General features: G+C 47.9%; 2 protein-coding genes across 5 annotated transcripts in view; one reads left to right on the forward strand and one right to left on the reverse strand.

The window, feature by feature from the left end:
* Positions 1–9,287, reverse strand: part of LOC137417105 (solute carrier family 15 member 2) — a 450,049-nt gene extending 440,762 nt beyond the window's left edge. The window contains exon 1 of one of the 4 annotated variants that reach the window (XM_078785954.1): positions 9,225–9,287. Coding sequence is in view for 1 of the 4 variants with exons in the window: in XM_078785959.1 (XP_078642085.1) it covers positions 6,844–6,928 (85 nt within the window). In the remaining 3 variants the exon portion in view is untranslated. Of the gene's footprint in view, positions 1–6,843; positions 7,011–9,224 lie in introns of those variants that run through there. The other 3 variants (XM_078785950.1, XM_078785959.1, XM_078785953.1) reach the window with 3 other exon arrangements.
* Positions 1–12,120, forward strand: part of KATNIP (katanin interacting protein) — a 131,253-nt gene that overhangs the window by 40,025 nt on the left and 79,108 nt on the right. The gene's annotated exons all lie outside the window — the stretch shown is intronic.

Here is a 12,120-nt window from a genome sequence, read left to right on the forward strand (position 1 = left end):
GGGAAGGAGAAAACGGCATTCTCCACAGGTAAGGGACTGTATCAGTTTACTGTGATGCCGTTTGGTTTGTGTAACGCCCCCGCCACCTTTGAAAGATTGATGGAGCATGTACTAGGCGGCATGCCATGGCAATCATGCCTGGTGTACCTGGATGACGTCCTAGTACATGCCCAAACGTTCCCCCAGGCAGTAGCTAATTTGGACCAGGTGTTCGGGTGCCTCAGACAGGCAGGGTTGAAGCTGAACCCGAGTAAGTGCACTTTGTTTGCAAGAGAGGTGGCCTATCTAGGTCACGTGATCGGCCGCGAGGGGGTAAAAACGGACCCAGCAAAATTAGAGCGGTAGAGGAGTGGCCCGCACCACGTACCATCAAGGAGGTGCGGGGATTTTTGGGACTCTGCTCCTACTACCGGCGCTTTGTGGCGAAATTTGCGGAGTTGGCCCGTCCCCTCCACTGGCTTACGGAGAAGGGGACGCGATTTAATTGGACACGGGAGTGCCACGAGGCCTTCCAAAAATTGAAGGGGTGTCTAACATCCGCACCCCTTCTAGCTTACCCCACTAGTGACGGGACATTTACCCTGGACACGGATGCGAGCCAGGAAGGATTGGGCGCAGTTTTGTCTCAGACACAGGAGGGCGTGGAGAGAGTGATTGGTTACTATAGTCGGGCCTTAAGTAGGCCCGAGCGAAATTATTGCGTCACTCGCAAAGAGTTATTGGCCATGCTGGCTGCCATGAACCATTTCCACCCGTACCTGTACGGGCGGAAATTTTTGGTTAGAACTGACCATTCCTCCTTGCAATGTCTCCTTCGGTTCAAGGAACCGGAGGGCCAAATTGCAAGGTGGTTGGAAAAGTTGCAGCAGTACGATTTTGATGTGGCCCATAGGGCCGGGAAGGCCCATGGTAATGCGGACGCACTCTCTCGGCGTCCTTGTCTGGGGGAAAACTGTAAATTTTGTGCGAGACACGAGGAGAGGGAGCAATTGGGCGATTCCGCCCCGATTCTCGTCGTCCGGGCAACCCGGGTGAGAGGGCCAATTTTGCCACTAACCGCGGATGAGGAATTTGGAGAGTTGGCTTGGAGCACGGCCCAGCAGGAGGATCCTGTTCTGGGGCCGGTGTTCCAATGGGTCAAATTGGGGCAAAGACCAAAGGGGGAAGAGGTCACCCCCCTCGGGGCGCAAACAAAGGCGTATTGGGCTCAGTGGCAGACCCTGGAATTGAAAGGCAACATCTTGTATCGCAAGTGGGTGGAGGTTCCCTCTGATAGAACTTCCTGGCTGGTGATAGTCCCTGACAAATTCAAGAACGTCATATTGCAACAGGTGCATGGTACCCGCTCCGGCGGCCATTTGGGCAGGACAAAGACAATATCTCGGGTCCGCCGGAGGTTCTTTTGGGTGAATATGGGGCGCGACATACAGGACTGGTGTCGGAGATGCGACGCCTGTACTTCCAAAAAGGGACCAGCACGGAGGATGAGGGCCCCCCTTCAATTACACCAGGTGGGGGCCCCCCTAGAGCGGGTGGCCATGGATATCCTAGGCCCACTACCCCGCACCCGCCTAGGTAATAAGTACATCCTCGTTGTGATGGACTACTTCACCAAGTGGCCGGAGGCCTACGCCCTCCCCAACCAAGAAGCAGGGGTGGTAGCGCAGGCCTTCGTGGAAGGATTTGTGTGCCGGCATGGGAATTCCACAGGAGTTGCACACCGACCAGGGACGAAATTTTGAGAGCAAATTGCTAAAAGATGTGTGCAGTCTCCTGTCAATTCGGAAAACCAGAACAACGCCTTTAAGACCTCAATCTGACGGGATGGTGGAAAGATTCAACCGAACTTTAATCCAACAACTGGCACTGTTCACCGCCACCCGTCAGGATGACTGGGACGAACATCTCCCTTATTTGCTCATGGCCTACCGAACCAGCCAGCACGGGGCCACCGCATGCAGTCCAGCGTTGCTTATGTATGGGCGGGAGTTACGGGCTCCCGCCGACTTGCTATGCGGTCCCGTGCCAGACACAGTGGTTAACCCGCCGAGGGAGGGGTACGCACGTCACCTAGAGGAAGGCATGGAGCTAGTCCATGCCTTCGCCCGCCGCCAACTCCATCTGGCGGGGGAAAAGATGAAGCGCAGGTACGACGACCGGAGCCAGGGGAGTCAATACGCTCCGGGGATGAAGATTTGGTTCTTTAATCCCCGGAGGCGGAAGGGAAGGTGCCCAAAACTCACCTCCCCCTGGCAAGGCCCAGGAGTCGTCCTGTCGCAAATCTGTGACGTGGTCATTAAGATCAAAATGGGCCCACGAGCCCTCCCTCGGATCGTCCACGCCGACCGAATAAGGCCTTACACCGGCGAGCAGGCGCCCCCGTGGATTGCCTCGGCTTTAGATGCCGAGGCGGGACCCAGTACCTCTGAATAAGGGGGGCTTATTAGTGCCAGAGGACTGGGGGATTGATGAGCGATGGGCCCGGTGGGTAAGGGTGGCATCCCTGCCACCCTTCCCATGGTGGGGCAAATGCGCTATAGTTTATGGGGTGTATGGCAGTGAAAACTAGCCCGGGTGGGTTAGGATATTGATAGGGCCCTAGAAGATGACATTAGGTAACGTTAAGTTTAGTTAGTGACTGATACCTGTAGTGGGGACGCAGGTAGTTTAATGTGGATGATAATGACGAGGGAGCGCAATAGTTTAAAAGGGACGACTGGGAAGCGCAAGTTTCAGAGGGGAGTAGTTAGATGAGATGATGCTGTGTGAGAACTGGACAGGTGTGTGGAGCGGTGTATGAGTAGTGAGTGTGTGGATCAGCGCGAATGCGCTTGGGGAGAGAAGGGTGCAGGTGGCACCAGGTGTGAGAGCACAGGTGTGCAAGTAAAGGTGTGTGGAATACATGGAGTAAGTGGTACGGAGTGGTGTGCATGGTGCGAAGGTGTGGATGGGGGAAGAGTGGACCCCTTTCACGAGTACCTGGGGCGGGTAGTGTAAGTGTTAGGTAGAGGGTATAGGTAAATTGTGGTTGGATATTGGCATTTGTGGTGCGGTTGCAGAATGGTATTGTGGATGGGTGCATTAGTGTTGTGGAAATGGCTGGGCGTGTAGCCTGTTAGTGTGTGTAGTTGGTTGGGCACTCCACCACTGTGAGGATGTCGGCCAGGTGAGGCCGCAGGTGGGCTCTGGGAGCCGTTAGTGTCAGTGGGGCCCGAGGATCCGGAGGACGGACCCGGGTAGCCCAGTGCCAGAGAGGGCACCGAGTGGGGAGAGCGCCAGAGGGCCTTCCCCAGGTAGTTAGGTTAGGGTAAGGAGCAGGTAAGCTCGGAGGCAACGACAGTGGTGGAGGTGTGCAGGTGGGTAGACCTGCTGGGAGAGCTAGACGTCGCAGCCCAGAAATTGTGCGAGGGCACCGAGAGATGAATCGGGGGAGTGAGGCCCCAAATTGAAAAGCACCACAGTTTGGTCAATGGGAATTGGTTTTTAGAACCCATAGTGTAAGAGGGCCAATGGTTTGGCAGGAGAAAGACCCCGGGTAATGTAAAGTTGTTAAAGTCATTTAGGAAATAGTTAGGATTGATGAACCTGTCGCACCATACGCAGCCACTTACCTGTGGTGATGATGATGACTCCACACCTGTGTTTCCTTTGTTCTGTGTTGCAGGAAATGAGAATTGCTGTGTGGATTGGTGAGACGCATCACGACGTGGATGAGACATTGGGGTGATTCCATCTCTCCCTCCCTAGGAGGGACTGATGATGAATTGGTGATGGCAAATTATGATGTTGAGTTGGAGATGGCAAATTTTGATGAGAGTTGAAAATGGCAAATTTGATTGGTTAGGAGGGAGAGAAGACAAATTTGGTTTATGGGAGGAACGGGGAAGACAGTAGGGACGTTTGTTGATTGGTAAAGTAGATGTTTATGGGTAGTGTTGTGTTTTGTGGATACAGTAAGGGGTAAGGGAGGGGCAATGTAGGTTACCTGGTGGGGGGGGGGGCATACGGTAGGAACGTACCTGTCTCACCTGGTTCCCATGTGCCCCTAGTGTGCATTACCTTGTATTGCGTGCACTTTTGCGCCCTTACCACCTTACTCACTTGTCCTCTTCTTTTGTCTCCCACCTCCGAGGATCTGGCTTTGGGGCAGAGAGAGAGGAGAGAGAGGTGCTGGCTCCGCAGTTGTGGGCCTGCACTTTCGCTGCTTGCTGCCGGGATCGATACACCATATGGACCGCAATTTTTGTGGCCGCCCACCATGGACCGCAGTTCTCTTGTGGGCAAGCACCACCCGTGGATGGACCTATGGGTCAACGTGGCACCTATGCCATACAGGTGAACCACTTTTAGTTGCCCCCCTGACGGCCACAATAAAGAAATGGACGCGGTTGGCGCCTTTCTTTATTTTTGAAAGAAGCCAGAAGGCCAAGTGCACCACATGAAGGCAAGACCAGCGGCAGAACATCGGCCGGCTGCGACACCACCGGTGATTGTTGAACACTTTATTGGTGCACCGGATGGTGCTGACTGTACATGATGGGGTGGTGCTTTTGGTGCTTGGAAGGGGTGCTCTGCACATTATTAAAGGCCGTAAGGCCACAGAGCACTCGTGGGTTGGTGTATCGATGCTGGCATGCGTGCTCTCTCTATGCATAACATCTGCATGTGTTCCTCCAAAAACAGGTCCTGGATCGTAGTGTAAATATCAGCGTAGTCTTGTGTAAATAATGCTCCCTACCGGCTGTATGTTTACTTTGAGGATTCTTTCCGCGATTCGGTTATCCTGTGGGTGTGTTTCTGTGAGGAGAAGGGTGCAACGTCGCAGGGGGACATATTTACTCATTTGTGAACATCTGTAAAACTGTCGCACTCAGGGTAGAGTTAATAGTAGAGGGAACTACATCTGAGTGCCACACTAATGTAGGTAAAGATTTATCGGGTCGGGACGCCCCGAGGTAGAGAAGGGTGCAATGTTGCGGATATGGGATTTGGCCTCCATCCATATCCGCTTGTAAATATTCCCCTATTTCCCCAATACTCCCCAACTATCCCCAATCCCCCATTCCCTAGTCCCCTTGTCTGTAAACAACACTCTGTAGAACCGACCTTCCCCTTTTTCCCCCATTAAATGTCGTACCCAGGTTCACCGCATCTCACGTAGACAACTATAGGACATCTTGCTAGTTATTCTTAGTCTATGTCAGTTAAGGACTCGTTTCCATTAATTCTGACTCTTCGTTGCACCAGAATGTGATTGTATGGCACCAGTAGTAAGTTTAGGACCTCCCAATACCTCCCCACAATCTCATCTCCGCATCCTCCCATCTCTTCCTCATGAACCAACAACAACACCAACAACAACAGCAGGCGGCGGCGCGGCCGCGGCGCGGGGAGTGCGCGTCCTCACTCCGGCTTGGTTAGCCGCCATTGCCCATGAGCTCCGACGGGGTTACCACACAGGGGCTGACTGTCAGCTCCTCGTCAAGGACGGAGCCCGGTAACCCCCCCCCCCCCTGCACCCAATAAGAAGCGGTGGACCGATTCCATCTGGGGCGGAGCTAACGAGCCGAGGGCGTGTCACTCCCCGCTGGATATACGCAGCCACTTACCGGAGGTGACGTGAGATGCGCCCCCAGCTTGGAGAAAGAACGTCACCTCCTAGCGCTGAGAGAGACCTCCCGCATCTTTGGACCGGACCGGGTCGATTCTGCCCCTGAGCTCAAGGTGCACCTTGAGCTATCAACTGCCTGCCCCTCCTTGCCATCAATCCCTGTGTGAGTCAGTCTTGTCCCGTTTATCTGTGGTCTGTCGGGGCTAATATAAGACCGTGTTTAAGTGCCCACCTTCCTATGCTGTACCTCTTGTCCGTGTAATCTAAACGTTCTGCATACAAATATTATAACCTCCAGCGGAGGTCTTGAGAACTGTACCCCTGGTGTCGTGTCATTTAACCCAGCCATTGTGTCCTTTCCATCATTGATTTAGCATAGCGCGACTTAGTCAACGTTCGAGTGGAATCGGGTAAACTGTGCAGACGCGGGCATACCAAACCGCTCGGTAAACTAACATCCAAAACCGCGTCTGTAACAATATATATATATATATATATATATATATATGTATACACACATACATGTACATGTCGAAAGATTTCATTCGGGGCCAGGTATATAATATAATATATTAATTATATAATTACTCTAATATATAATTATAATCCACGCAAGGCCCTTCCAACCCATTAAATGCCATGAGCTCATGCATTACTCTTCTCTCCCTGCCAGGATATCTTCAGCAGCACACACTTTAATCTATTTTAAAAACTGAGGATTTAAAGGTCACAAGTGAAGAACAGTGGAGTCATTGACCATGTCTTTGCCCTTGTTGGAGCTTGTCAGGATGTCACATAATCATTTAGTTGTGACCATGCACATGCAGCATAGTCTGCTTGATACTGTGTTACACGTCCTAGCTTGATAGAGCAGCAAGGCATAGTTCGCTTCCCATAACAGCCAAAGCTGCATGATCTGTGAGCAGGAATGTCCGTCTACCACCTGAGCAGTGGCTATATCTGCGAGTGCACATAAACGCATGGCTGTGCTTGCACAGTACCTCTGTGTGATGATTACAACAGGGGGGTGAGTGAGTGGAGGGATCTCTCTGATATGCATATATATATATATATATATATATATATATATATATATATATATATATATATGAAGGAAGAACTGTCAAATGCACCAATAAAGTTTTCTTTGCACTCCTTGGACGTGCATTTGTGAATTCATTCAAGCTGTCTCAGCACAACACCTCTCAACAACCGAAACTCGACTGTCGTACCTTTCAGGTGGACATTGTTGTGGGTCTTAAAAGGTACTTTCCGTGATCCATGTGTACGTGTAGGTAGACCCAGTGTAGGCCCCATCGAAGTAAGACTCACCAACGATGTCGAACATGTGAAGCATGAGAAACTCCCAAATGGAAAAAGAAGGAATTGTCTTGTCTGCACCACATAGGAACTTCAACAAGCATGTGTGAACTAGTTATCTGTGCATCACTTGCAATGTTGCATTATGCATTGGACAGTATATATATATATATAATAATAACCACCTTTAGAGGCCATTTTTCCCTGCAAGCAGGGGTTGGCCTTTTTCGGGAACCGTGGTTGTTGTTGTTTTTTGGTCCCCTTTTTGAAGCAATGTTTTACGGCCGGATGCCCTTCCTGACACCAACCCTTTTTGCCGCCTTTAACGACAAACAGGGAATATACCAGTGAACTGGTACTCGATTTGCCGACCTCGGAAGGATGACAGGCTGAGTCAACCCCCCTGGCGTTAATTCAGCAATTGACCGGGATTCGAACTCAGGATGCTCAGATCCTAAGCCGGCACCCTAGCCGCTAGCCCAACACCAGGACAGTGTTGTATATAAAAGAGGTTGAACGTGACTGACTCCCAAACATTGCAAGTTTTGTTTGGTATTTTACATTGTCATTATACGTCTATGTTTTAATCATTAAAGTAACTAAAACATATAAAACTACCTATTTTTACCAATTAATTATGAAACTGAGGGGTTGATGTTGCATTTGTGTATGAAAGATTATAGTTTATGATCTGAGCTGTTAGCCAATACTGTGTGTAGTTTGTGGTATAAAAAGTGGAAAACTAGTTCACAATACACAACTAGAAAAAGAAAAATCAGATTGCAAACCCTCGCCGGGATGTATTTTCAGTGGTTTTTAAGGCTTTTGTGTTAAAACAAATATGGCGGCCGAAACATGTGACCGATGACGTCATCATTAATTTTGTTTTTCCTCCACCAGTTTATGGCGACATGGCGCTCAAGAAATTTCATCTTGATTGGATGAAGTTTTGTACTTGTCGAATTATGACGTCATAATGGAGGCACCTATGACATCATCATTAACATATTTTATTCCCCATGGAGAGTTCTTTACAATGAGCCATGTCTCAATTTTTTCTATTCAGCGCTTTCGGAGATATGGATGCAATTTTTTTCGGTTTTTTCCAAGATGGCGGCCGAACCACGTGACCTATGACGTCATAATTATCAGTAAAACATTCTACATGAGGAGGCGCTCCTATGGTGAAAATTTCATGTCGATCGGACCAACGGTTGCAGAGAAAATCCTATTTATTCTGTGCGGACAAACAGACAAACAAACAGACAAACAAACGGACTCAAATGCCATTCCCTCTCCCCTGGCGAGGGTAACTAGAACACTAGAACAGTAAGTCGGTCGGGCGCATACCTGAACCTCCGCCAAGTTGAACAGTTTATGTTTTGTATCCCAATGATAGGATCTGGATTCGGACCTGAACCTGAATCGAATTGCCTTGTTCTTGTCACTTACCCAACTCATCCACCGAGTTTTGTCATAAATCGTCCATAACTTTTTGAAATATCATGATATATATATATCGTTTTTGGCCCTATCACTCAATGGTGAAGAATCACTTGAGAATCTATCTATAATTCCAGTAATCTCTGTGTGTATGTTTGTATGTTTGTATGTTTGTATGTCTGTGACCGCTGTTTATCGACAACCACAGGTCCGATATACTTTAAACTTGCCAGGTATATTGCTGGGGACCCGAGGATGTGCCTTTTCAAGGTTTCATATTAATCGGAGAAGTAGTTACCGAGCTATGTCCAAAAAACGATTCAACCAATCAGAGAGCAGCGAGCTATCACGTGTGCCGAACGTGGCGAACAGACTCTGCCTCGGACGGCACATTTGAGAGCGTATTCATTTATTTCACGTTGGCAAACTATGTTGCCGCTATGTTGGCGTTAAACGATGTTTTAAAACTAATTAAAACTAATTTGCGATTCTTTCGCTTTCCTGCGCGTTTGTGCACGCTATGGCGATTTCTTTACCAAACTCCGCAAGCCGTTCGCTTTGGACCAAACCATTTCATGTAAATAGAGGGGGGGGATTGTCACCGTACTCGCAAGCCGTTCGCTTTGGACCAAACCATTTCATGTAAATAGAGGGGGGGGATATAATTTTAGATATAGATATAGTACGGGCATGCCCTAGTTTAAAAAAATTCTCGTATCCCAATCCGGATCTTCACCAACATGTAATCAATTCTTCCTTGTCACACACTCAACCTGTCCACCAAGTTTTGTCCGAATCCATCCACAACGTTTTGAGATATCATGCTCACAGACAAACAGACAAACATTACCTCCGTCCATCTTTGGTGGCAGAAGTAGAAAAGAAGGCAGGGGATTTAATTTATTTATCATGTAAGAAAGATTTTCCCCATCCTCCCCAGTCTTTGCACATTCCTCATTACTAATACTAGCAACGGTACCCGCCCTGTGGGCGGGGCTTCAATTGGGAGGCGGGGCTTCAATTGGGAGGCCCAAATGAAAAGGCAAAATATCAGAAATTGAAGGCTTTTTTAATTTTAAACGATTTATATAAACATCCGTTGAATCATATCACACGCAAATCATCAAAATCTAAACAGTACATGGCTAAACAGTACATGGACGATCACGTACCACGTACGTCTCGCGTCTCGCGAGATATATTGGCATGGGACAAATTTGCATGGGACAAATGGGACAAATGTCCCATTTGAGTGGGACACTCAAAATGTCCCATGCATGGGACAAATCACTGTGGACCCAGATGGAATTAAAGGAAGATGGAAGAGATATATGGAAATGCTGTTGAATGCAGAGAATGAATGGGATGGCAACATGGAGAGTAACCCAGTTTTAGGACCAGCAGAGAAGATAACCGAGAAGGAAGTTGAGGAAGCGATAAAAGCAATGTTGTCCCGATAATGATCCTTCTGCAGGTTCACCGACGGAAACCTTGTTACGACTTTTACTTCCTCTAGACCAGGGGGTGGCGAACCCACGGCTCGGGAGGGGCTGCTCTGTCGGTGCATGTTTTTTCATTTTAAAATGTATTTCTATTATAAAATCAAAATGCATTTGAATATTTGACTATACTGCCAATACATTTGCCAATATTTTTAAAACAAAAGATAATTTTGTGGTGATGTGTTTGACAGAAATCTCCCACTACTCATGCATGAGCCCAGGAACTTCGCAAGCACAAGGAAAATGCATTGAAACGTCAGTCAGAGAAGCAGACTCAGTTTTTTCGGAAATGAACGAAGCACTCAGAGACGGTCACATTGGCATCATATCAGTTGGCATGGAACATTGCTCGAGCTAAAAAGCCAGACAGTGAAGGGAATTCGTACAAACGTGTCTCAGAGATGTTGTTGCCATCCTCACTCATGAAAATGACAGTTCGAAGCGTTCTGTGTCGGACCTGCAGCTGTCACGGCACACCGTTGAACAGAGAATATCAGATATTAACAACTCCATTGAAACACAGTTGCATACGGATCTGGAAAAATGTCGGTATTTCAGCATTACTTTGGATGAGTCTTGCGACATTTAAGATAAGCCACAGTTGGCAATATTTGTACGGGGTGTGTCAGAAGACCACAATTAAGGAAGAGCTGCTTGACATTGTGCCGTTGAAAGACAGGACCCGCGGCATCTACCTGAAAGAGACACTCACGACTGTTGTTGAGAAGGCAAATTTGCAATTACCAAAAACTAACAGCAATAGCCACAGACGGTGCACCAGCTACGTTGGGATCTGCAAATGGCCTTGTCGGGCTGTTTAAAGCTGACGACCGTTTCCCTGATTTTTGGACATTTCATTGCATCATCCATCAAGAGAACCTGGTGTCGAAGAAGCTGAACCTGGACCATGTCATGAAACCTGTGCTAGAAATTGTGAATTTTATTCGCACTCATGCTCTCAAGCACAGACAGTTCAAAAACCTCTTAGCTGAACTGGACGAAGACCTTCCCATTGATCTGCTTCTCCACGGCACTGTGAGATGGCTTTCAAGAGGTAACATGCTTTCCCGTGTTTTTGAACTTTTGGACCCAGTGAAGCTGTTTCTGGCAGAGAAACATAAGGACTATCCTGAGCTACATGACCCCCAGTGGATGTCAGATTTGGGGTTTCTGGTCGACATGCTGCATCATCTGAATAAACTGAATCTAGATCTGCAAGGGAAGTTAAAAATGCTGCCTGACCTGGTGCAAAGTGTTTTCACGTTTGTGAACAAACTCAAGCTCTTCCAGACCCATCTTCAAAAGGGAGAGCTCACACATTTTCCCTCCTTGTTGAAGGCAAATGGAGAAGCAGCTGAGGTCACAAAAAGGAGCATTGCACGCTATGCAACACTGGTTGAAAATCTGAAGCAGAATTTTGAGGACAGATTCTGCAACCTGAAGAAACAACGGCCACAGATTGCATTCCTCATCAACCCTTTCACTGCTGAATCGGATTGTTTAAAAGCCCCCTTAGTGGCAGATGAAGCAGCATCCCAGTTGGAGATGAGTGAACTTTCTGAGGATGACAGACTTAAATGTGTCTTGAAAGAAGGAACCACAGGCACATAGTTTTGGAAAATTGTGCCCACAGACAGATACCCCAGTGTCAAACAGGCTGCACTCAAGCTAATGTCAGTTTGGATCAACTTACGTCTGTGAATCAGTTTTTTCTACACTGAAACAAGTGAAGTCAAGACATCGCTCTGTTCTTATGGAAACACATCTGAAAGGGTTGCTCTGAGGGGCCACAACTAGTGGACCAGCCAAGTCACACAAAAAATCTTTGGGTGGCATTTCCTGTTAAAAGCAGGCATCCATGCTGGATCAATTGCGTGGGGGATGTGGAAAAAAATGTGGGTGGATGCCACACTGGATTTTGACCTTGAAGGTCATTTTCAAGGTCAAATGTACCAAAAAAGGGTAAAAACAGGTATTTTCTGTTTGTTTTTTTTACAGCATTTTCTGTTGCATGTCGCAGCAAGCATCCATACTAAATCAATTGCCTGTGGGATGGCCAAAAAAATGTGGGTGGATGCCACACTGGATTTTGACCTTGAAGGTCATTTTCAAGGTCAAATGTACCAAAAAAGGGTAAAAACAGGTATTTTCTGTTTTTTTTTTTTACAGCATTTTCTGTTGCATGTCGCAGCAAGCATCCATACTAAATCAATTGCCTGTGGGATGGCCAAAAATATGAGGGTG

This window comes from Myxine glutinosa, chromosome 10 (genome assembly GCF_964187855.1).
Source record: "Myxine glutinosa chromosome 10, kmMyxGlut1.1, whole genome shotgun sequence".
Classification (NCBI taxonomy): Eukaryota; Metazoa; Chordata; class Myxini; order Myxiniformes; family Myxinidae; genus Myxine; species Myxine glutinosa.